Below are 27532 nucleotides of genomic sequence, written 5' to 3'. Positions count from 1 at the left end.
GTTTTGCATCTCTGGAAGAGCGAAACGTCGCTTGTGCAAAGAGTGAACGTGTCTCTGGAGGACGTGGATCGGCAACGTTTGATGTTGGTCGGAAACCGTTAAACGGGCGGTCGCGCTCACGAGGCCTGGAGCGCGCGGGCGCGTCACGTGACGGCTGCTGGGAGCGGCGGTTCATTCCTCCATTCGTCGCCGCCGCCGCCATCGCCATCACCCAGCGCCACCTGCAGCAGCGGGCCATGGACGAGCACTGGGCTGGCAGAAACATGAATAGGTGGCAGGATGCCAGGTATGTACAAGCACGGAAACCTAGTGTTATATGCGAGCCCGCCCCGAGAGACTGAGTGCGCATGCACATCGAGATGGTTTTATCATTGAAGTCGGTCGGGGCCAGCTGCTGCAAGGGGAGGTTCAGGTCAGTCACATTTATTTTGTACCAAAAAAAAATTTGCATTCCGTTACTAATAGCTTCATAACTTATCACCACTGAGCACCGTCTACCTGTAGTTTCCTGCTTTTGGTAGCCGGCCATTTCCGCCTCCAGGTGAACTGATACACGAGTATTTCATGTGAGGCTGGTTGAGAGTCATACTTTAAAGCGAAGAAGGTCGAGTGTGCTTTTGAATCAATATTTTGGCTGAGAGATCGAATGTTGGTCTCCGGACTACCAATACCCAATTCAATTCGCAGTTTCGCAGCAAATGAAACAATTGTAGCTGCATGACAGAATACCTCAGTAACATTCACGAATGGGCTGACAGGTGGCAAATGATATTTGTGCTGCCAAAGGGTTGGAAAATAAGAGAGTCTAACTTCCTGAGACAATTTTGCTGAGTCCTGCACCATCAATATCCTGTGGTCAGGATTTGACCAGAAATTCAACTGGACTGGCTGGCAAAGCAGGTCAGAAGTTGATTATACAGTGACACAAGATCCACTGGAGAGGAACCTATATCCTGACAGGCAGGTTTGTTACTGTTAGTGTTGTGTTTAAACTAGATTGGCAAGGGTGTGGGATCCAGTGCAGGTGAGAGGCTCAAAGTTGGTATGGAAGGTGATTAAAGAAAATTCAGTGGACAGGCAAGGAGCACAGTGGGATTAAATTGTACGTAATTTAATGCAGGAGGCGTGACGGACAAGGTGGATGAACTCGGGGTCTAGATAGGTATGTGTGACTGGGATGTTGTAGTTGTTATGTAAACCAAGCTAAGGCAGGACTGGCAGTTTAATGTTCCAGGGTACAAGTGCAATGGAAGGAGAGGTAAAAGAGCTTTATTGATTAAGAAGAATGTCACGGCAGTGGTCTGAGACGATAGTACCAATATCAATCAGGCTATTTGGGTGGTCAGACTCATGCAACGGTGAAAGCAACAGGTCTCCTAAATTTTCTGAGATGCAACTTTCATCATTGTTCAACTTCTGTCAAGGAGAAGCTATACTTCACCCTCGTTAGACCTCATTTGGACTAAGCAATTGCAGCATGGGACCCATACACAAATAAAAACAATTCTTCCACCAAACGTGTCCAAAGACAGGCAGCTCGATTTGTTACTTATACCTATGAGAGAGAAGCGAGTGTTACCAAACTTCTGAATTCACTGGGATGGAACGCTCTCCAAGACAGACATGAAGCTCACCGTTTGACCTGTTTTAACAAAATGCTAAATGGCAAGCTCGACATAGATTACAAAACCTACACCAAACCCAAACCAATTAGGAGCAGACGAGGGCATTCGATCTAATTTGAGATACCAGTTACCAAGGCAGATGTGTACAGCAATTCATTCTTCCCCCGCACAATTAAAGCATGGAATAGTCTTCACCCTACCATAGTTACCCAACCAGATGCAATAAAATTTAAGGTAGCTCTTTCTTCCCAAGAACCCTTTCTGGCTTAAGTCCTCCCTCCACCACCTCCAATTCCATTTTGAATATTTTGGAGGACCAGGAAACCAAGAAACCAAGCTGAGAAATATAAAGCAACATATAGTCTGAAGAAGGATCTCGACCCAAAACGTTGCTTATTTTCTTCGCTCCATAGATGCTGCCTCACCCGCTGAGTTTCTCCAGCATTTTTGTCTACCTAATATAAAGGAAACTATCACCTTGTTGAGAATGTACGATAGGTCCTCAAATATCAGCGGGAATTAGAAGAAAAAATATAGGCCTGGATATTACATGCAGCTATAAGACAAATTGTCATAGGGGATTTAAATTTTCCCAATATAGTTCGGAAATTGGTATGGGCAAGTGACTGTTGTGTCCATGGGTGAGCCATTTGGGACCAATGACAATCATTCTGTTAGTTTTAAAATAGTTATGAATAAGGCCACAAGTTGAAATTCAGTCTATGAAAGTAAGCATGCAGGTACAGCAGGCAGTGAAGAAAGTGAATGGCATGTTGGCCTTTATAACAAGAGGAATCGAATATAGGAGCAAAGAGGTCCTTCTGCAGTTGAACAGAGCCCCAGTGAGGCCACATCTGGAGTATTGTGTGCTTTTGGTATCCTAATTTGAGGAAGGACATTCTTGCTATTGAGGGAGTGCAGCGTAGGTTTACAAGGTTAATTCCCGGGATGGCGGGACTGTCATATGCTGAGAGAATGGAGCAGCTGGGCTTGTACACTCTGGAGTTTAGAAGGATGAGAGGTGATCTCATTAACACATATAAGATTGTTAAGGGTTTGGACACGCTAGAGGCAGGAAACATGTTCCCGATGTTGGGGGAGTCCAGAACCAGGGGCCACAGATTAAGAATAAGTAGTAAGCCATTTAGAACGGACACGAGGAAACACTTTTTCTCACAGAGAGTGGTGAGTCTGTGGAATTCTCTGCCTTGGAGGGTGGTGGAGGCAGGTTCTCTGGATGCTTTCAAGAGAGAGCTAGATAGGGCTCTTAAAAATAGCAGTCAGGGGATATGGGGAGAAGGCAGGAACGCGTTACTGATTGGGGATGATCAGCCATGATCACATTGAATGGCGGTGCTGGGTCGAATAGCCTACTCCTGCACCTATTGTCTATTGAAATTCTGAATTGAGGAAAGGCCAACTTTAATTTAAAGGTATGAGACAGGAGCTTGTAAAACTTGTTTGTGGGCAAAAGTGGGTAGTTTTTAAAAGTGTGATGATGAGTTCGAGCATGCATGTTCTGGTGAAAGTAAATGTCAAGGCAGGCAGGAATAAGCAAGCTTGGATGTCAAGAGAAATTGAGGCTCTGGTCAGGAAAAACAAGAAAGCCTGGGACAGGTGTAGGCAGTGGGGCACACGTGTACTTGGAGGATTTTCGGAAACTGAGGAGCATACGTAAGAAGGAATCAGGGCAAAAAAGGGGTAGGGAATGGCTCTAGCAGATTAAGGAAAATTTGTGGAAAATATTACTGGCGATGGCATTGGCGGCCGGCTTTGGGTATTTTTAAAGCAGAGATTGACAGGTTCTTGACTCGTAAGGGTGTCAAAGGTTATGGGGGGGGGGGGGGGAAGCCAGGAGAATGGGGTTGAGAGGGAAAGATGGATCAGTCCTGATTGAATACCTGAGTAGACAAGATGGCCAAAAGGCCTAATTCTGTTCCTATGTCTTATGAACCTTTATCTTATGAAAATCCTAAGAGACTTTGTAAGTACATTCATGGAAAGAGGGTAACTAGAGAGAATAGGGCCCCTCGGAAATCATAGTGGTCATCTCAATGTGGAGCAGCAGGAGTTGGGTCAGGTCGTCAATGAGTATTTCTCATTACTGTGGAGAAATACATGATTGGGGAACCTAGCACAGTTAATGGAGATGTATTGAGGACTATCTGTATTATGGTTGAGGAGGTGCTGGATGTCTTGAGACATATGAGGGTAGATGGCATGTCAGTCACAGTGCTCACCAACTGCGGCTCTGAGTCCAAGCCCTTCACTGTGGAAACGGGGGTCAAACACGGATGCATCATCGCACTCACCCTGTTTGTCGTCTTCATTGCTGCCCTACTTCTTCATTGGTGAAGAGCTGCCACGGGATCCTTCATCAACCTCCACCCAACCAGCCGTCTACCCAGCCGGTAGTGGACGACACCACTCTTGAAACGTTGACCACTTCCCCTACATTGGCAGCATTCTTTCCTCAAAAGCTGACATTGACTCTGAGGTCAACCATCGCCTGAGTTGTGCCAGTGGAGCCTACGCCAGACTCAGGAAAAGAGTCTTTGACCTAAAGGCTCAAACAAAACTGCTGGTCTACAGACCGTTGCCTCCCCACCCTGTTGTATGGAGCCGATTCATGGACTACCAAAAGCAGGCACCTGAGAGCCCTGTAACAATACCATCAAAGATCCTTACGAAAGATTCTGAGGATCAGCTGGGAGGACAAACGCACCAATATCAGCGTTTTGGAGGAAGCCAACATGGCCGGCATCACCACCACAATAATGCAGCAGCAACTTCGATGGACTGGCCATGTCATCCGCATGTCCAACACACGTCTCCCTAAACATATCCTGTACTCTCAATTGAAGGAAGGTCGGCGAGACCCCGGCGGGCCCAAAAAACGTTTCAAGGACAACATCAAGAACAGTCTGAAGAAATTTCACATCGCATCGAGCAACTGGGAGCACATTGCACTGAACACTCCTTGCTCTGGAATATTGTAGAGCAACTCGTCATGAAACGGAACTACGCCGTGTCACAGAGACAAAGCGACAGCACCGTAAGGAGAGAGTGAAGGGGGCTCGACGACTACCAACCACCGCCAGTCTCCACTGCCCACATTGCACCAAGGTGTGTGGATCGCGGATCAGCCTCTACAGACATCTACAGATCCACAAGTAGACGACCCTATGGAGAGGAGAGGACAGTCATACTCGTTTTGAGTGACTGATGATGATGATGATGATGAGAGTAGATAAATCTCCTGAGCCTGATCCGGTATATCAGTGGACACGGTGGGAGACTAGAGAAGAAATTGCAGGCGCCCTGGGTGAGATATATGAATCATTATTTGACGTGGATGAGGTGATGGAAGATTGGAGGGTAGCTAACATTGTTTCTCTATTTAAGAAGGGCTGCAATGAAAATCCAGGAACTATAGATCAGTGAGTCTAACATCTGTGATGGGCAAGTTATTCGAGAGGATTCTGAGGAATAAGATATATATGCATTTGGATAAACATAGGTGATTAGGGATAGTCAGTCTGGTTTAGTATGGTGGGATCTAGGAATGCAGGTATTTAGTTCCCTGAAAATGGTGTCACATGTAAGGTGATGGTGCCTTACGAACCTAATGGAGTTTTTCGAAGAAGTAACCAAAAAGGTTGTCAAAGGCAAAGCTGTAGGGGTGTTGCCTATATGGACTTGAGCAAGGCATTCGATAAGGTTCGCAGGGTAGGCTGCTCTGGAAGGTTAGATCGTATATGAGCTGGGGCAAACTAGCCGATTGGATAGAGAATTGGTTTCATGGAAGGAAGCAGAAAATTATGGTTGTTTTTTCGGCCTGGAGGCCTGTGGCTGTGGGGATGTTTCAGGGATTGGTATTGGACCCATTGCTGTTGTGATTGAAATCAATGATTTGGATGGAATGCAGAAGGTATGATTAACAAGTTTGCACCCCAGCGGTATGAACATTGACTTCTCCAATTTCAGGTAGTCCTTGCTTTCTCCCTCCTTCCTCTTCCCTTCCCAGCTCTCCCACAGCCCACTGTCTCCGCCTCTTCCTTTCTTCTTCCCGCCCCCCCCCCCCCCCCCCCCCACCACATCAGTCTGAAGAAGGGTCTCGACCCGAAACGTCACTTATTCCTTCGCTCCATAGATGCGGCCTCACCCACTGAATTGCTCCAGCATTTTAGTGTACCTTCGATTTTTCCAGCATTGTATAGACATTGGGTTATTATGTCACAGTTACATTGATGAGGCCGCATTTAGAGTATTGTGTTCAGTTTTGGTCACCCTGCTATAGACAGGATGTCATTAAGATGGAGCTATAGGAAGAAGTTGGGCGGGCTAGGACTTTATTCCTTGGAGTGCAGGAGGCTGAGAGGTGATCTTATAGAGGTGTATAAAATTATGAGAAGACTAAAGAGGGTGAATGCACAGTGTCTTTTATCCAGAGAAGGGGAATCATGAACCAGAGGATGTAGGTTTAAGGTGGGATGGGAAATACTTATTAGGTGGCATTGTTTAAGTTATTTGGTCTATTTTCATTGTCACATTATTCTTTCCTTTACTAGATAATGAAATATTTTTTGATACTGCGATTCTTAAGAGGCAGCTATTATAGCAATTCCTATAAAATAAAACCATCTATTAGAAGACTGCTCACTTCAGGTACAGTATTGTACGGTAGGACCTCACCTTTTTGATCTAATGAAAAATGATATATGGTTTGTTAATTTTTTAAATGCTATTTAATGATATCTTGCAACATAATCAATTTTAATTAATAAATCCACTGAAAGGAATGAGAAGACGCTGTTAAACCCGCCATAATTTCCAGTTCATTTACATAATATCACATAATGTAAACTGAGTTCTGTAAACGTTTATAGTGAAAGTGAATGATGTGGATGTAGTGTAATAGATTTTTAAAAGCTCATAAAAAATTATTTGAAATTCAATTCAACATATACAGAGCATTAGGTTACATTTTCGTTTTAGTTCCCTTTTCTCCCTCTTCTCCCCTCTCAAATCGGGCAAACTGTACAGACGAGTGACAACGCACACCTCCAGATTCAGGGACAGTTTCTTCCCAGCTGTTAATCAGGCAACTGAACCATCTTACTGCAACTAGAGAGCAGTCCTGAACTGCTATCTCCTCATTGGTGACTGTGGAAGAAATTAATTTAGAGGAAAATGAAAGCGGAGACTTCGCAGGTCAAGAGACTTTATTACATGATATCATGGAGAGATGGCGGCAGTTAACTGCTCAACAGTTCCCTGACTTCACAGCAGAATTAGCCGACAGTTACACTGTGCAGTAAACAACTTTTGTTTTTTTGTTAGATACAACTATACGAAAATTTACTATCTACTACATGGGTACCAATTATTTCATTAGTCATAACATACTTTTTGTTAATGTCAATCTTATTCAACAACAGATGGTTAATACAAGTCAAACACAATAATAGGGCATCTTGACATTATTCTATCTCACCTTTTAGGTGACGGCGCCACAATCCCCTGTCCGAGCCAATCATAAGCCCCCCATTTACTGCAATGTATCTACGTAACTAGCGGTAGGGGGCGCGGGTGGTCTACTGTAACACACTGCTGAGAGAAACAAGCTTCCTTATCTCCGTCTACTATTTCATGTTCACATTTACCATCCACCCTTCAACACATTCCTAGATAAGAGGTAATACGTCTAATCTTACTTAGCCAATTCCAACGAACCTCTTCTAAACCTGGTCAACGATAGATGCCAATTGTCACATCCAAACACCCTTTCGTTACCTTGTTCAATTCCAATCAAGTCAACTTTATTTGTCACATACACATACAAGATGTACAATGAAATGAAAGTGGCAATGATCTGCGGGATTGTGCAAAGCAACAGAACAACAGAACAGAACCAGTATTTACATTAAAAAAAAGACACAACAGTAATTACTCCCATGTGAGATCAGAGTTTACAGTCCTATTCCAAATTAAGTAAGAAAGGATATTAATATTTTCTTCCACAGTGACCCTCGGACTATCTTTGATCAGACCTTGCTGGGTTTATCTTGCAGTAAATGTTATTCTCTACTGTACACTGTGAATGGCCCGATTGTAATCATGTATTGTCTTTCCGTTGACTGGTTATCATGCATCGAAAGCTTTTCACTGTACCTCGGTACACGTGACAATAAACTAAACTGAACTGAAACTGAAACTTTTCTCTTCTTGGAGGAGATATTGAAGTGATGCAAAAAATAAGGAGCACCATTTATGATGTTTTCGGATTGCAATATTTTTTTAAACAGCATGGAGAACTACAGTTTAAAATAAAGCAGAAATAAATGGATGGGTTAGTCACGCAAGGGTTCCCAATGTGGGGTACATTTACCCCGAGGCCTACCCGGGGGTGAATTGGTGATTCTGGATTTGTACATTTTTTTTTTTCCATTGACTGATTGTGTTTGGTTCTGGTATGCCGGTATCTGTTCATCATTAGTTGTTCATAAATAAGTGAAATAACATTGTTATGTGCTATTATATGGATATTCCCATGGATATTTGTTCTTTAAATTTAGGTATAGCAATGAGTAATAGTCTCGGTGTGGCACCGATAATCAAAGCTGAGCCAACAAGGGGGCTTGTGGATGAACCAGTCAAGCTTGAGATTGCACATTTAGTTCCAAACCACCAGGTTACACTGCACTCGCAGCTTCTGTCTGAGGATGACGATAGGTGGATGGCGTATGCCCACTACATCAGTGATTCGAAGGGGATCGTCCGAGGTTCGTACAGCTAAATAACACCATTCACATTTTGCCTTTTACTGAGAAGTTTTGCATTGCTAATACTTGGGACAATGTTATGCTTGACAGATATTTTGAACATAGAGAGGAAATAATAGTTTTTATAAATCTCTCTGGTTTTATCAGAGGTGGCACAAACCTGTTTCTGTGATCTATGGTTCTTGTTTTTGCAATACTATGTAATGGTTATGCAACTAAATAGAAAAACATTTTCGTGATCAGTCTGGTGTGACTAAGACTAAAACACTACACACAACTAGCTTGTTCTTGTGCGTTTAATGGTGACATAAGATGAGGGGAGGAAAGAAAATAAGTTTTCATTTGATTTTTATCTGTTTCCAAGTCAATATGAAAATGATCATCTACCCCTATCATTAAACTTTGTAACATTAAACTTTGTAATATGGCTTGTCTCCGGGGGAAAAAACATTGTTACATCAATAAATAAATCATGTAGATCCACACAGTTCAACATTTTCATCTGGATGGAAGTGTAAGTAAAACTTTGGTAAGTTTAAAAAAAAATGTTATTTTTAATGTTATAGCCAGCCAAGATGAATCATTGGGAGGCACCTACACTGGTCAAGAGTCAATGGGCTTAATCTGGAGCATGAAGCTTGCACCTGATAATCGTCCAGCAATGAGGTATTGTTTTTTTATGATGATTAAATGGATGGAACATGGAGTTAATTTTCTGTGTTGTTTTTTAATTTGTTTTGGCGGCTTGGTGACTGTTGCTGCATTTATTTTCTTCCACTCATGAAATGGGGACATTCTGCCAAGGAGAGCATTTATAGAGTCATATAACACGGAACCTTTTTGGCCCAACTTGCCCATGCCGATCAAGATGCCCCATCTACATTCATCCCACCTGCCTGTGTTTTTCCATTTATCCCACCAAACCTTTTCTATTCATGTACTGGCCAAATGTTTTTTAAATGTTGTTATAGTACCTGATATATTACCTCCTCGGGCAGCTCGTTACACATACACACCACCGTCTGGTGTGGAAAAATAGCCCCTCTGGTTTTTATTAAATCTTTCTCCTCTCACCTTAAACCTGTCCTCTGGTTCTTGATGCCCCTAATCTAGGTAAAAGACTCTGTGCATTCACCCTATGGATTCCCCTTATGATTTTATACACCACTTTAAGGTCACCCCTCAGCCTCCTGCACTCCAGGAATAAAGTCCTAGCTTGCCTAACCTCTCACTGTAGCTCAAGTCGTCGAGTCTTGGCGACAGCCTCGTAAATCTTCTCTGCAATCTTTCCAGTTTAACAACATTATTCCTATAACAATGAGCACAGCTGTAATATAACATCCCAGTTTCTCTATTCAATATCCTGACTGATGAAGGCTGATGTACCGAAAGCTATGTACCAGGCTATCTACCTGCGATGTACCAGGCTATCTACCTGTGATGTCCCTTTTCAAGCCACCATGTACCTGTACTCCTAGACCCCTCTGATCTACAACATTCCCTAGGGCCCTGCCATTCACTGTGAAGGTCCTTCCCTGGGTTGACTTCAGCATGCAGCACCTTGCACTTATCTGCATTAAACTCCACGATCCAGTCCACAGCTCACTTGCCCAATTGATCAAGATCCTGGTGTAATTCTTGATAACCATCTTCACTGTCCACAATACCACCCACTTTATTATCGTCTGCAAACTCAACCCAAGTACATTCTCATCCAAGTCATTGGTATAGACCACGAACAGTAATGGGTCCAGCACCAATCCCAGAGGCACACCACTAGTCACAGGCCACCAGTCTGAAAAACAACTTTCCACCATCACCCTCTGCTTCCTTCAATGAAGCCAGTTATTTATTCGGTCAGTTGGCTCTCCCTTGATCCCATGTAATCTAACCGTTCAGAGCAGCCTACTATGTGGAACCTTCTCAAATGACTTGGTGAAGTCCATATGGATGATGTCTATGGCTTTGCCCTCATCAACTTTTTTGGTTACTTAAAACTCAAATGAGATTTGTATGACACAATCTCCCACCTACAAAAAAGCATGCTTACTATCCCTCATCAGCCCCTATCTGTTCAAGTGCGTATATCTTATGGCTCAACGTGCTCTCCTGTTACTTGCTTATGGCAGATGTTAGGTTCACTGACCTATAGTTCCCAGGCTTTTCTTTTAAGTCTTCTGAAATAGAGGCACAACATTAGCCAATGTCCTATCATTCTGAAACTTCCAGGGATACATTTGATTCTAGCTGACTATACATGTCCCATACCTCCTTTCCCGACCAGAGCCTCAATTCCTCTCACCCTTCACTCGTAACAGGAACATGCATGGCCTGAACTCTTGATGTCACACTTTTAAAAGAATCCTACTTATTGGACGTTCTTTTGCCAGCAAACCGCCTACTCCAATAGACTTCAGCAAGTTCCAGTTTAATACCATCAAACTTGGCCCTGGCCCAATTCAGAAATTTAAGTTGTGGGCCCGCCATGTCTTTATACATAACTGTTTTAAAGCTAATAGAACAGAGATTGCTAGTTCCAAAAGTTTTTGAAAAGAATGTTGTAGTTCATGTGATGAAGCTACTCCAAAAGTGTTATTAGGTAGGGAATTCCAGGATTTCTTATGATGACGAAAGTATCTTTATATTTATGAATAAGGCTGTTTTGTGACATGGAGGGGAGCTGTCATTAATGATGTTTCCATGTAGCTTCTGCCTCCTCCAGACAGTACACATGAGTTTGCAAGATCCCATTGAAACCTTACAAGGTGCAATTAAGCACCTTGTGTATGGTGGGATGATTGTGTGTTTTAGATCGTAATAATAATCATACTTTATTAGTCAAGTATGTTTTGCAACATATGAGGAATTTGATTTGCCATATAGTCATACCAATAAGAAGCAACAAAACACACAAAATACATTTTAACATAAATATCCACCACAGTGACACCCCCACATTCCTCATTGTGATGGATGGCGAAAAAAAGTTCAATCTCTTCCCTTCTTTGTTCTCCCGCGGTGAGGGGCCTTGAGCCTTCCGTTGACGGGATGATCTTGGCTCCCGTAGCCGGAGGTCAGGCCCTCCGCATCGGGGCGATCATTCTCCCGCATCAGGGGGATCTCAGCTCCCCACGCCGGGTGGCCGGGGTGTGTCAAACATTCTGCGACTTCCCGACATCAGGCTCCTCAATGTTGAAATCCGCAGGCCGCAGTTGGAGTGACGATCCCAGGCAAGGCTCCGATGGTAAGTCCCCGCGGTGGGGCTCAAAGTCAGTCCCGTGCAAGGCGGCCAGCTCCATGATGTTAGGCCGCAGAGCGACCGGAGATACGATCCGGAAAACAATCGCATCTCCGGCAAGGTAAGAGATTGAGAAAAAGTTTCCTCCAACCCCCTCCCCCCCTCCCCCCCACATAAAACAAACCACAGAACATTAACACATACTTTTTAAAACACCCTAAAAATAGCAAAAAGACGAATAGACAGACAGACCGTTGGCGAGGCTGCCATAACTGATGGCGCCGCCCGGTGGTGCATAATATATAAATTGAGCAATTTGCATTGCACTTTGTACTGCTCTTGGTCATCCAATTACTTCTGAACAGCTTCCAGTGCATTTCTATCCATAAATAAGACAAATACTATACTCTTATGCCGTACATATTTGAAACATAAATTCTCAATTATTATATTCAATGTTCCTAGTAATAAATAAAAATAATTGGTCAGCTTTCCTAATTATTTGCTGGAGCTGAAACTTAAAGCTTTTTGATATAATGTACAAGAATACTTTGATACCTCTGTAATACCTCAGCATTTAGGTAATGTTATTTATTTTTCTTAAAGATGAATAATTTTACATTCTCCAGCATAATTCTCCATTTACCAGGTCTTTGGCCAGTCAACCTATCTACAGTACCCTCCATAATGTTTGGGACAAAGACCCAACATTTATTTATATTGCCTCTGTACTCCACAATTTGAGATTTTTAATAGAAAAAATCACATGTGGTTAAAGTGCACATTGTCAGATTTGAATAAAGGCCATTTTTATACATTTTGGTTTCACCATATGGAAATTACAGCAGAGTTTATACATAGTCCCCCCATTTCAGGGCATCATAATATTTGGGACACAGCAATGTCATGTAAATGAGAGTAGTCGTGTTTAGTATTTTGTTGCATATCCTTTGACTGTTTGAAGTCTGCGATTCATGGACATCACCAGTTGCTGGGTTTCTTCTCTGGTGATGCTCTGCCAGGCCTGTATGGAGCAGCCATCTTTAGCTTATGCTTGTTTTGGGGGCTAGTTCCCTTCAGTTTTCTCTTCAGCATATAAAAGGCATGCTCAAATGGATTCAAATCTGCCACAGCCAGACATAAAAACAGCTTTTTTCCACGAGTAGTAACTCTACTCAATAACCAAAAATTTGTAGCCTCCTTTTGTTCTGGTATTTTATTTAATTCACATGTTTAATCAATAATGTTTTTTTTATTAATGTTTAATGTTTTGTGTATCATTCTTATCTGTCACTATGTCATGTTGTCACTTACGGGTGGAGCACCAAGGCAAATTCCTTGTATGTGAATACTTGGCCAATAAGCTTATTAATTTATTCATTCATCGGGTGATTGACTTGGCCACTCAAGAATTGACCATTTTTTAACTTTGAAAAGCTCCTTTGTTGCTTTAACAGTATGTTTGCGATTATTGTCTTGGTGTAGAATGAACCGCCGGCCAATGAGTTTTGAGGCATTTGTTTGAACTTGAGCAGATAGGATGTGTCTATACACTTCAGAATTCATTATGCTACTATCATCAGCTGTTGTATCATCAATGAAGATAAATGAGTCAGTACCTTCAGCAGCCATATATGTCCAGGCCATAACGCCCCCACCACTGTGTTTCACAGATGAGGTGGTATGCTTTGGATCCTGGGCAGTTCCTTCTCTCCTCCATACTTTGCTCTTGCCATCACTCTGATATAAGTTAATCTTCGTCTCATCTGTCCACAAGACCTTTTTTCCAGAACTGTGGTTGCTCTTTTAAGTACTCTTGGCAAACTGTAGTCTGGCCATCCTATTTTGTGGCTAACCAGTGGTTTGCATCTTGCAGTGTAGCCTCTGTATTTCTGTTCATGAAATTCTGTTCATTGACAAATCCACACCTGACTCCTGAATAGTGTTTCTGATCTGTCAGACAGATGTTTGGGGATTTTTCTATATTATAGAGAGAATTCTTCTGTTATCAGCTGTGGAGGTCTTACTTGTGAATAGTCCCTTTGCGAATAGTAAGCTCACCAGTGCTCTCTTTTTAATGATGTTCCAAACAATTGATTTTGGTTAGCCTAAGGTTTGGCTGATGTCTCTTAACAGTTTTATTCTTGTTTCTCAGTCTCATAATGGCTTATTTGACTTTCATTGGCACAACTTTGGTCCTCATGCTTATATACAGCAATGAAAGTTTCCAAAGGTGATGGAAAGACTGGAGTAAAGACTAGGTGCTGAGAGCTCTCTAATATCCGCATTAAGGAGGTAATTAAACACACCTGAGCAATTACAAACGCCTATGAAGCCATGTGTCCCAAACATTATGGTGCCCTGAAATGGGAGGGACCTGTATAAACACAGCTGTAATTTCTACATGGTGGAACCAAAATGTATAAAAATGGCCTTTAATAAAATCTGACAATGTGCACTTTAACCACATGTGATTTTTTTTCTATTACAAATCTCAAATTGTGGAGTACAGAGGCAAATAAATAAATGATGGGTCTTTGTCCCAAACATTATGGAGGGCACTGTATATCTTTGCAGCATCCCTGAGTACTCTTCACAACTTATGTGCCCGTTGTGACCCTTTAAAATTATCAACTGTACCCATTTGTTGCATTTTGCCAATCAGAAAAAGGCCTATTAATCCTGCGTTCTTTTTTCTATGAGCCAAACAATCATCTAGCATCTGCAGTTCCTTCTTGAATCATCTATCTGTGCCTATATGTTTTCTCCGAGACCATCAGTTTTTGTTGTTGTAATAACTGGATTATCAAATGCATTATCAAATGCCTTCTTCGAATGCAAATATAGTATCTCTACTAGTTCCTTTTTATCCACAGGATATGTTACTACTTTAAGGAACGGCAAAAGAATAAGTTTATACAATTCCCCACTAGCCCTTTTCCCATTTTTAAACCTTTGATGTTCAGATACAGGTTTTATGTCTTAAATTTGCCAATTTACCTTTTAGGTTAAGGAAGAAGAATATGACCACCCCACTTACAGTAACTGTTTCAGTTTATGATGGTTGGATTTCCAGTAATTTTGACAAGGCTGTAGTTCTGGCATCAGTTGTATTAGAACGCTTTTATATGGCCCCAGGCACCACCAGGTTAGAGTTCAAAGAGGGCCGTGTCGTTGGAACACTATTCTTTCCACCAGGTAATGGAATGCTGTGCTGCAGAGTGATAATATTCCATCATTTGTCTTTATTTCCTTTCACCTAGTGTTCCTCGTGGAATTTACTGCAATTATTCTCAAACTATGTCATTTTCTTTCTTGTCCTTACCTGATTCCATACCATGAAAAATGCAGAAAAATATGATGTTATGTAGTTTAGTATGTATTCATGTATACCAAGACTTCATATTCATGTATACCAAGGCTTGAATTCAGTGAATTACATTGAAGGATGTTTACTGTTATTTAGGAAAATACGTCAAACAGTTCTTGTATAGCAAGGTCGTGTGTTCAGATTTTTGAATTTTTTGCCCAAAATGTTTCTGTTGATGATGCAGCCTAGCAAAAAATTTAGGCTGGCGAACCCTAAGACCCTGCCATAGCAAGAGGCAAATAATGATCCCTCAACGTGGCAACATCTTGGAGGATGCAATTTATTCTCACTAATGATTCAGATGATATACTTGTTCTCGCAAGTAAAGTTTAAGTTTCAACCTATTTAGGGAGACACGGGTGTATTGCCTCAATTTTTTGACCTTTGAAATAGTGTTGATGCACTAACTGACTATTTTGCATTTTACCCTTTTCATTGAAAATCCAGTAAAAGTTCATTCCTCGAGCAAGATTGTTCTGAGCATTCCGATCTTGGAATAGAATACTTTATTGTCACATGTGACTAGGCACAATTAAATTCTTTGCTTGCATACCCAATGTATCTTAAAAATAGGAAAGGGAGGTTGGAGAAGGATTAGTAAGGTGTTTGATTCAATTAATTTCATATAGAAACATAGAAAATAGGTGCAGGAGTAGGCCATTCGGCCCTTCGAGCCTGCACCACCATTCAATATGATCATGGCTGATCATCCAACTCAGTATCCTGTACCTGCCTTCTCCATTCCCCCTGATCCCTTTAGCCACCAGGGCCACATCTAACTCCCTCTTAAATATAGCCAATGAACTGGCCTCAACTACCTTCTGTGGCAGAGAATTCCACAGATTCACCACTCTCTGTGTGAATTTTTTTTCTCTCATCTCGGTCCTAAAAGACTTCCCCCTTATCCTTAAACTGTGACCTCTTGTTCTGGAATATGCGTTACATTACCCCAGTGTTCAGAGCTGACAGATTTCATGGCATCTTGACCTCTGTTATGGTATATTTTATTGTGGTGGTGTTCTCTGAAATTTCCTCTTGTTGTTTCTAAGCTCCAAAAAGAGCCATCAGCACATTCTTCATCCCATGATACAATACAATACAATACAATTCAATTTATTGTCATTTGGACCCCTTGAGGTCCAAACGAAATGCCGTTTCTGCAGCCATACATTACAAACAAATAGACCCAAGACACAACATAATTTACATAAACATCCATCACATTGCTGTGATGGAAGGCCAAAAAAACTTCTCTCTCCACTGCACTCTCCCCCCGATGTCAGAGTCAAAGTCAAAGCCCCCGGCGGGCGATGGCGAATTGTCCCGTGGCCATTAAAGCCACGCCGGGTGATGCAAGGTCGCACACCGGGTCTTGGTGTTAGAGCCCCCGGCGTGCGCTCGCAGCCCGCAGCCATTCCAAGCCGCGCGGGGCGGTGCTGTAAGGCCCCGCTCCAGGTGCTCTTCAACCCCGCAACTCGGGCGGGAGAAGTCGCCGTTGCGGAAGCCCCGAAAAGCGGTCTCCCTCCAGGGACCCGCGGGCTCCCGGTGTTACCGTCCGCCAAACCCGCAGTTGCAGCCACCGAATCTCCGGGGGTCGGGTCGCAGCAGCGTCCACCACAGCTCCACCCGCTCTGGACTCGGCCAGCTCCGCGACGGTGAGGTGAGTAGTCGGCACCAGAGCCCCCGGTCTTCCTGTTGGAGGCCGCTCCTCATTGCAGCCCCAACGACAACGGAGACCCGACAAAGAAAAGGTCGGGTCTCCCGTGCAGGGAGAGATTTAAAAGTTACCCCCAACCACCCCCACCCCCCCACACACATACCCCGACAAAAATAACAAAAACTACATAAAAACATAGACATAAAATAATAAAAATGCAGACGGACTGCAGAGGCCGCAGCTGACGAGAGTCGCGCCGCCTACCGGAGTATTGAAATTGATGCTCTACAGAAAGCCTCATTCGTCACTATCAATTTCCCAAGACTTCAATACACTGCATGTCCTACCCCCAGTCCTTCCTTCCTTCCTTCCTTCCTTCTGATGACTCGGGCTTCATACCGTATTATTTAATGTGTATGTCTTCTGTTTTACTCTTTTCAACTTTGATATGGTATTGTTTAATGGGTTTAAGTTCCTTAGTTTCTTAACAATGTCCTATAGTTCTGATGTCAAGGCTAACAAGGGTCATTCATATATTCCAAAGTGAATCTCTGGGAAACAGCCATCTCAATGACCCTCTGCCCCTGCCCTGGGTAATCAAAAATTGGGCGTGAAGATTTTTCAGCTCAACAAACTTTCTTGAATGTTACAAATCAGTTCTTGGTCTTGAGAGAAGTTAATGTTTTCAATAGCTTTATAAATTGCCTTGTGATATAAAAATATGTGTTAAAAAAAATACAATTGCAATTAATGGAAAAACATGAGAAAATAAATCCTGGAGATTCCAACTTAATTTTTAATTCCCTTCCAAAGTTATAAAACCCAGAACAAGTAATGTAATATTTGCATGATCTGGACATGTACAAAGTATTCACATAGATTATATGCTATAAATTTACTCTTTTTGATTCTGATATGATATAAGGTTGAGCTCTTTACTTTAGGGGATCAATGATATTAACATACAAATTATTACAATCATTGTTTTAGTGATGTAGTCTAGTGATGTTACCTTCCATGTCCATGTTCATCTTTTCTTGAATGCCACGTTTAATCCCTGTAATTGGATGTATTCTCATGCCACAGCACTGAAACATTACTGTTATCAAAGTTACAAAGGACATTATGCCAAGAATAGATTATCCCTCTTTATTCTTCTTGACTCGCCACCATTCTTTGGTCGATTTAATTACATCTTTTTTTATTGTTATCTGTTATTTGAAACTGCACCCAAGATCAGAGAATCCCAGCATTGATTTTTATTCCAGCTCGCACACCACACTGTTTTGGTGTCTTTGATGTCATGAAGTCTTAGTGTGGAAACAGGCCTTTCGGTCCAACTTACGCACACCGGCCAGCATGTCCCATCTACATTAGTCCCACTGACCTGCGTTTGGCCCATATCCCTCTAAACCTGTCCTGTCCATGTACCTGTCTAAATGTCTCTTAAACATTGCGATGGTACCTGCCTCAACTACCTCCACTATAAATTCCACTTGTCATTCAAGGATTAATGCCTGGCCCCTTCCAAATGCTTGCAAAACCAACAAAACATTTCAGTACATTGATTCAACCTCATTCTCAACCCCATCATCTTTCAATTGCCTATCTGCTTGTCTGAAATCCAGTCACAGATGAGCAGATATTTTCTCCAATTATTAAATATTTGGAAGTCCAAAGTCACTCAGATGAGCCATCAAACTGCTTCGAATTTGGATCACTTCATACTGTAGCCTTAGAATTCTTTAACAATGCAGATATCAGCAAAATAGAAAACAAGCACCTGCAGATACAAAATTAGCTATACTTGGCAATTTTTATTTAAAAAAATGTAACCGTTTTAATACGTGGGAAGTAAAACCTACTAGCATGAACTACAATTCTGTCATGCAGCAATTGATGATTGAGAGCTTCTGTGTGGAAATTGGCTGCAGCAATCTTCATATTACAATAATTTAACTTAAACGTAATTAGAGGTCGGAGGAGGCTTATACAGCCCATGTATACTCAGCCAATCAATACATTACGGACTTGGCTTCATTTTCCTATCTGTTTCCTATAACTGATGATGTCCCTATAAACCAAACATCTATCTTGGCCTTCAATATTTATCGGTAAAAATAGAAATTCAAAAACTCTCAAGAAATTCCCCATCATCTTTCTTGCATGGATGCCTCTCATTCTACTTTTCAGATTTTGCCACCACCAGGAGAATTAATTTCTCAATATCTAATTTTCCTTTCTTTCTTCTAAACTTCTTTGAGCATAGTCCGAAGTTGCTTGACCTTCCCTCAGCAGTCAGTCCCTACATCCCATTAATTGACAGAGAACCTACCCTAGACTGTCTCTAATTCAGATTCAGATTCAACTTTAATTGTCATTGTCAGTGTACAGTACAGAGACAACGAAATGCAGTATATGCACATATGTTCCTCCTTAAATCAGAAGAGCAAAATTGTACAAAGTATGCCATACATACGTCTCTACTCCATAAACCAAACTATTTTAGGACATAGGTTGAGTTACATGAAATGTTTGGATGTTTATCTGAAGGGTCTATAGGTGCTATATAAATGGATGTTTTTCACAGTGCAGACATCATGATTAAGATGCTGTACATATTGTTCTATGTTCAAACAGTCTGTTGGCTGCATTTCAGAACTGCATATCCTGATGTATTTATTAGGCCCTGGACCATTTCCTGCAATCCTGGACATGTGGGGTGGTGGAGGAGGTCTATTTGAATACCGAGCAGCTCTACTTGCATCCAGAGGATATGCAGTGCTCGCCTTGGCTTACGCAGAACATAAAGACGTTCCACCGTCAAAGGAAGTCTTTGAACCAAAACTTTCTTATTTCGAGGTAAGGAAGGTAAAATGTGGCAGTCCATGCACAGGCAAAGCTTGGCAGAAGTCATGTTGGTCTCTCATGATTCCAGGATCAAAACTATTTAAGTGTTTGATGTGTACTATTGTTGGATTTGGTGATGTTGCTGTTAAATAACAAGATACTGCAATATATTATTCACTGACATACAGGAGGCCTTTGTTGCCTTGAATAACCATCCAAAGGTTGCCAAAGGCAAGGTTGCCCTTGTCGGACTTTCACTTGGAGTCACAATTGCACTCTTAATGGCAACAGAGCTCACAAATATTCAGGTAAGTTAATCAACAATGAAAACAACTTGCAAAAATAAAGTTGCGTTTTGCATCTCATAGATACTTTGTAGAAGATTGGCACAAATGACATGGGTAGAAAAGGGGGTGAGGTCATGCAGAGTGAATATAGGGAATTAGGCAAAAGGTTACAAAGCAGGACCTTGAGGGTGGTAATTTCTGGATTATGCCTGGTGCTTTATGCTAATGAGGGTAGGAAGAGGAAAATAAAACAAATGTGTGACTGAGGAGTTTGCGTGGCTGAGGAGCTGGCACAGATTCGGATTTTTGGACCATTTGGTTTTTTTTCAGGACAAGAACAGATTGTACTTGAACTGAAGGGGAACCAATATCCTTGCAGGAAGGTTGGCTGATGCTACTTGGGAGGGTTTAAACTAGAGTGGCATGGGGTGGGAACCAGAGCAGGACAGCAAATGGAAGGACTGACGGGAAGGTACAGGTTATGACTAGTAAGTCTCAAAGAAAGGATAGGCTGGGAGACGTTAAGGAATTTGGTGAAATGAATAGGCTGAAGTGTGTTGATTCCAACAACATGGTGTGGGTAAAGCAGATTAACTTAGAACCTGGATCAGTGCTCAGAATTGTGTGGTTGTAGCCTTTGCAGAGACTTAGCTGTGAGAGAGGTGGGACTGATACTCAACATTCCAGGGTTTCAATGTTTCAGACATGATAGTAAGGAAGGTTAAAGAGGCAGAGAAGTTTAGTTTAGAGATACAGCGTGGAAACAGACACTTTGCCCACACCAACTAACGATCACCTGTTTGTACTAGTTCTATGTTAACCCAGTTTTGCATCCTATCCTGAGGGCAATTTATTGAGGCCAATTAACCAACAAATCTGCACGTCTTTGGAATGTGGGAGAAAACCGGAGCACCCAGAGCAATCCCACGCAGTCACAGGGAGAATGTGCAAACTCCACACGGATAGCACTCATAGTCTGGATTGACCCCCAGATCTCGGGTGCATTGTGGCCGCAGCTCTACCGCTGTGCCGCTTCTAGTTGCTTTACTATTCAGGGAGACTGTCACATGGCACTCAGTGAACACCTGCTGGAGGGTTTGTCCACCATGCAGGGCTCTGCCATTCACTATGAATATCCTGCCCTGGTTTGACTTCCCAAAGTGCAATACATCGCGCTTATCTTCATTAAACTCCATTGACTATTCCTCAGCCCAATTGCCCATCTGATCAAGGACCTGCTGTAATTTATGATAACCGTCTTCACTATCTATGATGCCACCTAATTTAGTTTCACATGCTAACTTACTGTTATTGAGCAAGTCGACCTCTGACATGTGGAAGTCGTGTTTGATCAGAGTTCAGGAATTACATGTTCCAGTGAGGAGGAGAGATAAGGTTAGCAAGTTAAGGGAAACTTAGATGACCAAAGAGGTTGTAAATTTGGTCAAAAAGAAAGGGAGCATATGTAAGGTTTATAAAGATGAAATCAGAAAGGCAATACAGTATTTGAAGTCTTACAGTATTTTAAATATTGCGAGATCTAATCTGTTCACTATTGTATAGTGTATAGTATATATTGTATGTAAGAAATTTGCAGTGTTGTGGGTCAATCTGAAAATTGGAAGATTTAAATTTTCTTTCAGATTGTTTATGTGTAGCCTACAAAATTAAAATTCTATGTACTTTGGAAAAATATATATATTTATTAGGCCTTTGCAAAGCAATTAAACTTCTGACAAAAGGATATTTTCCCAATTAAATGTCCCCTAGTTCTGAGCTTGTGTGCAATGTTATTAAATGTTCTACGATCATGACTGGGTAGTGTAATTGATGCCAGCAGTTAATTCATTTGCTGGAAATTTGCATTGTTCATCTGTTACTCAGCTTTAAGTTTCATTTTTTTACAAAGTATTAAAACATTTCTGTTGATATTAATGGTTCATCCACTGCACCTCTTGCACTATTTCTTCAGCCGAAATGCGTAATTTGCATCAGTGGAACTCATTTAAACATTATCTGGAATGGAAATGCTGATGTAATTGGAGATGAGAATGAGTAAGTTGATATTGGAATTTTCCTTTTATGTATAATTGTTCTTCAATGGGTATTCCCTCCTGAGGGCGAAGACCATGATGTGAGTGTGGTGTATTTAAATATCAGGAAGAATTGGTTGCCTTCTGAAAAAATATTTCAAATCTAGACAGTTTACAAATGCGAATTGGTAGGTTATGTAAAGCTATATTAATTTAAATAAACAATGGATTAATGGATTTAACAATCAGAATAAAATATTATTTTGGGCTTCATTAACTTGTCTGCTTTTTCTTTTCTCTACCTTTTCACCTAGAGCCGCAGGTAAAATTAGGTTTACAGAAGACGGTGTTATGATATGGAAATACCTTTCCTTACCATTCACGAATGTTTCAAAGTACATTGTGCCGGTAAATGATTTTATTAACTACGGGAATAATATGTTAGCAGTGTACCATAAAAACCTTACCATAAAATTAGGTTTTACCATAAAATCAGGCAAGTCATGGATGTTGAAGGGGAGTGCTCCTTTGGAGGGGGTGATGTCAATAGATTGTATTTTATTAATGCGCCATATTTTAGTGCGGCAATTGTATTTGTAATTCAAATGTTTAAATTCCAATAGCTTCTTTATAGGAAGGCTAATGTAGAGAAAATTCTGTTAAAATAATGGCAAATGGCTATTTGTCGATTTATTTCTATGTTTTAGTTTAGATAATTTCATGCAGACAATTAACTGTTGTTAATTCTTTACAACATACATTCTTGTCTTTCATTGAAAGGTTGATAAAATCAGATGCCCCTTAATGAATATCTGTGGTGAAGATGATCAAAACTGCCCTTCAGCTGAATCTGCTGATGAGGTAAATGCATAATGTCCAAAATGCATGTGAGATTTTGTGGTTCTTGGCTGGAGGTATTCGTAGGCTAAAACCTGTTTGCTTTTTTCTCTCAGATAAAGAAGATGATGAAGGCTGCAGGAAATGATCACTTGCTCACAACAATCTTGTATCCTCAGACTGGACATCTAATTGAGCCTCCATATAGTCCACATTTCAGGATAACCAAGTTTAAGATACGTTCAATAAATAAAACAGGTGAGCTCATTAGCTGAAGTACCACTTTATCTCACCAATCCTGATGCACATTGGCAGTAATTAGACTATAGGTGTGTTTGGTGTTGCAATATAAAACTGTACTGGCAGTGAGCATTCTATTCCCTTATGAAGTTGAATATAAATTTGAATATGTATTGTTCATTTCTAATTATTGAAAGACGGAACATTGACACAGTTAGAGAGCTACTCTACTGCAACCCAGATTCAGTCCTAACTTCTGGTACTATCTGATGGGTGTTTGTATGTTTCCCTGTGACTCCCTGTTTCTCCCATGAGTTTCAGTCTCCTCTCTCATCCCAAAGACCTGCAGGTTGGTAGATTAATTGATCACTATCAATTGACCCTACTGTCTAGATGGGGAAGTTGATGGAAATTTGGGGATTGCTGTTAGGTTAGAATTAGTGGGCGTTTGATGTTCAGCATGGATTTGGTAGGCTTCTTCTTGTGTATGGCGCGCACAGCCTAAAGTTGTAAGACAACTTGTTCCGTTTGATCTTCACGCCAGGTTGATTGCATTCGTCGAAACAGTGTGGACCACGTGAAGGTTGCAATCTCCCACCCCATTGGGTAGGCTGAAGGGCCTGTTTCCATGTTTTATAAGCCTACTTACACTTTTGCCTTTGGATCTATTATTTTCCATTTATGCATATGCTGGTTCTTCAGTAACATTTGCTGGGTGTGTTATTTGAAACCGAATCTTTAGATATGTGAAGAGGAAAAGATTAGTGAAGACAAATGTAGGTCCCTGACAGTCAGAAACAGGTGAATTTGTAAGGGAAACAAGGAAATTGCAGACCAGTTAAACAAGTACTTTGGTTCTGTCTTCACTAAGGAAGACACAAACAATCTCCCAGAAATACTAGGGGACCGAGGATCTAGTTGGAGGAAGGAACTGAAGGGAATCCACATTAGTCAGAAAATGGTGTTAGATAAACTGTTGGGACTGAAATCAAAAAGGATACTTTACCCCCTAGAAGTTTCTGTAATTGGCTTACAATATCTTTTGAATGCTTTTATTTCATATGGGGCAATTAAAAAAAGTAAGCTACTTGAGCACTGAAGCCTGGTGCTCCATTAAGTCGTCTTCTTATTGAGTCCACACACAAAGTTAGAAGTTGTTCAGCCAGAGCTGGACACACTTCTCGGCATCTGCATACAATGGTGTCTGTCTTGTTGCTTCTTGTGCGTGATGGTGGAAAGATTGTTGGAATCAGGGCCGAGACGTGAACGCTCTTTCCTTGACTCCGCTCCATTAAATAAGATCACACTAATCTGATTGCAACCTCTTTTCTATATCAGTGGTTGCTTTTCCCTTGTTTATCAAATATCTAACCACTTCTGCCTTAGAAATATTCAAACTTTGCTTCTACACCTTTTCAATAAGAGTTCCAAATGCTCTCAAATTAAAATGCAGTCATCCTGAATTGGAACTTGGTACAGTTGCTATTATGTAGACACAAGGAACTGTTATTAGCTATGCCACATATTCCAATGTGACCCTGCAGCCAACAAATGCCAGTTGCACAACATCAGTGCTTTCATTGTTAAAACTCTCATTGCTACAACCATCTCCACTTTGTGGGCAGAATGATAGGGGGGGAAATCAGTTGTGAAGCTTTGAGCCCAGCTAATTTAAAATGTTAAATTATTTGGGGTATTTTTCCTTGCATTCTCTCCATCGGCGTCACTATGTAAAGCCTGCTGCCAAAATCCCTCCCTGCCCCTTTCAGTGTAATGTACTTCCCTCCAATATCATTTGAAAGGCACAAAGAAAATGAATATTAGTTTTGTGTACATTTAAAAGCATAATTCATAAATATGTAAGTAATGTGCATCCACTTTACAGTTTCTGGTTGTTTCATTCTCACCTGTATAGAGAGGTTTGCATGTTTAAAAAAAAAATGTTCCTGGGATCTGAACTTCCTTGACAAAGTCTCATTTATTGCTGATCTTAGGTTAGCATTGCAAGGTATGGACTTTACTAGGAAATCCTGATTGTCAATCTCAAATTGGCATTGCAGGAAAATAGGCCTGCTTGTATTGTAATATCCCGTTACATTTCATGATAAGTGTGTTGTATGCTTTTTGAGTTGAAGTTTGGTGATATTCCCTTATGCACCCAAGCCTCTCCCTATCAGCACTAAAAAAAATGCTCTTTCATTTTGTTGCTGACCTGTTTCTGTAAAGTTTACATGGGAAGGCGATAAGGAGCAACGAGGAAGGAAAGTGAGATTAAAAAAATGAGTTTAGACCAGCTTGTACTTGTAGACTACTGGAGAGACAGTTGACGGCACCCGGGAAAGGCTGGCTTACCACCCCAGTCTGTCTCGTTCGTGAGAAAGACACCCAATAAAACTACGGAAGGGCCTAATGAACCACCATGGCCTAAAAATCCATCAGGCGAGAATGAAATGCTCGGAGAAGGAGAAAGAGGTGCCGCGCACAGGCTTTGAACCTAGTGAGACGTAGGAGGAGCCCGGCCAGGACTCACCCCACAGAGACCAGTCCCTCCACGGACTAGAGTCTCCCAACCCCTGCAGCGTAGTTATTAAGATGGCTGATCCATGGGCGGTTGCCGCTGGGACGCACGTCGGGGCCTGATCAACCCCGGCTGGGTTGCCTGGGCGAGGATGTCTGATGTGAGTCCCGGAACACCCGATGACCCCAGGTCACATCACTGAGGATATGTCCCAGCGCATCTAGAAGATGTATATTTTTCACGTCGATTGGCAGTTCTGAAACTCCAGTACCCATATCTCTTTTTCATCTAAATGACACATGCCTTCTTGCTTCAGGGGACAATTGGGAAAATCTAGAAAATTGTGTTGGCTTGTTTAATTAATTGATGACAGATTGAGGATTTATTCTAGGAATCATTAATTATTGCTTAATTCTTCGCGTCATTTTAATTTAATGGTACAGAAATATGAACCATTATGTAGAATTGAGTAGAGAGCACTCTAAATGTTTGCTTTCTTGGCATCCTTGTGAAAGCTGCCACTTTACAGATAGAATTAACAGAAATTGACCAAATTTCAGGAAGTTGTTTTGCTCTGTTCACGAACAAAGGGTTATTTTCTTTTTTTTTAAAGTGAGAATTGCATGAATTGAGCTGTTGGACTTCAGCAGTAATGTAGAGTTGGAAATGATACTCAATCTAATGTTTGTTTTTTGTTATGCCTTTTCTTCTTGCAGTTAGACTTTTGTGGGGAGGAACAACTAAACCTCATGCAGATGCTCAGGAGGATTCCTGGAAAAAGATTCTTGCATATTTAGAAAAGCATCTTGTACATGAACACCCTGCTGTAATCCAGTCCAATCTGTAATTTTCTGCAAAATTACCAATCGTGCCTTCAAAAGAAGCAACTTTGTTACCTACTTTTTTAGGACAGTTAATTAATACCTGGGGATGGATGATAATGCTGTGAATGGAAGGGGACGTTTCGAGCCTTTCATCCCTATAATCAAAGTTTTTTTTAAAAAGAGATAAGGATTAAAGATTTATGAATCTGTTTTTTTTTCTTCCAGAAGGCTGTTGGTATTTGGCCATTGAGAATATTTGTTGCTAACTGTAATGTTATAACACTATATTCTGTACTCTAGTATTTCTCTCTTTGCATTACCTGTTGCACATGTATATGGGTTGATTGTCCTCATGTATAGTATGATTTAAATGTATTGCTCACGAACAAAGTTTTTCACTATTTCTCAGAACAAATGATAACAATAAACCAATATATTCATGGATCAGGTCAAAATAATTTTGTTTAATTGGATGTTGCTCAAGAAAGTACACATTTTTGAGATCATGGGGAAAGTGGCAAGCTTGGTAAACATTTAACTCTAGTTTCAATGAATAAAGACTACTTGCCTGTAATATTCCGCAGGGATTGGTGCCAATGAATTTTTTTTAAAGAGTGATTTAGACTAAAATGTTGAAGCCACGATTATTCTGTAGATAAGAAAAATTGGTTGCATTGGAATATGAGTGAGAAACCTGCAGTGGAACAGATACTCATGCTGCATTTAAAATGGTAACAATTTATAGCATATCTGCTGCTCTTAAGTGATATGGTGCCTTTATACCTATTAAAGTAGGTGATTTGTCTTCCCAAAATGTATGTTTTCTTATGAGAATACCCAATTTATTTAATTATCTTATATACTGTGAAATTATGCATTGAATAAATTACTACTCAAAATCATATTCTTAAGTATTGTGGTTGTGCTCTTGTTTTATGTGTAGTTATTATAAAATCACTAACGCCATGGTTTTGAGGTATCATTCAAAATAAATTATAAATTTTGTGTGAAAAAGTTGCCACTCTTTCTCATCTTATCTTAAACCCATGCATTTGCGTTCTTGATTCCCATACACTGGGGAGTTCAAGTGGGCAGAAAGAGTCAGAAGCATCTAGGAGATAGTTTCAGAAGCATGTATGAGGAAAAGGATCGTTACAACTCAGTAGTCCATGGTTTTGGTTTAGATACGAGGTCTTGATCTTAAAGCATTTTTTTTCCTTGCCAAATCAAAGGCTGTGCTCTCACAACTTTTCCAGTGCCTCATCTGA

At 41.1% G+C, this 27532-nt stretch overlaps 1 protein-coding gene across 4 annotated transcripts in view; it reads left to right on the top strand.

The window, feature by feature from the left end:
• LOC116985316 (bile acid-CoA:amino acid N-acyltransferase-like) overlaps positions 1–27168 on the top strand; it is a 45682-nt gene extending 18514 nt beyond the window's left edge. For 2 of the 4 annotated variants that reach the window (XM_033040026.1, XM_033040024.1), the window contains 11 exons: positions 6197–6293; positions 8204–8410; positions 8977–9076; positions 14656–14846; positions 19362–19537; positions 19714–19833; positions 21785–21867; positions 22160–22253; positions 22626–22706; positions 22799–22940; positions 26157–27168. In XM_033040026.1, the coding sequence (XP_032895917.1) occupies positions 6200–6293; positions 8204–8410; positions 8977–9076; positions 14656–14846; positions 19362–19537; positions 19714–19833; positions 21785–21867; positions 22160–22253; positions 22626–22706; positions 22799–22940; positions 26157–26287 (1419 nt within the window). In that variant the 5' untranslated portion in view covers positions 6197–6199 and the 3' untranslated portion in view covers positions 26288–27168. The other 2 variants (XM_033040025.1, XM_033040023.1) reach the window with 2 other exon arrangements.
• Positions 27169–27532: the final 364 nt, after the last annotated feature.

The sequence above is a fragment of the Amblyraja radiata genome, chromosome 21, assembly GCF_010909765.2.
Source record: "Amblyraja radiata isolate CabotCenter1 chromosome 21, sAmbRad1.1.pri, whole genome shotgun sequence".
Lineage (NCBI taxonomy): Eukaryota > Metazoa > Chordata > Chondrichthyes > Rajiformes > Rajidae > Amblyraja > Amblyraja radiata.
Note: the sequence above shows the minus strand (reverse complement) of the source record. Positions and strands in the feature narration are given on the sequence as shown.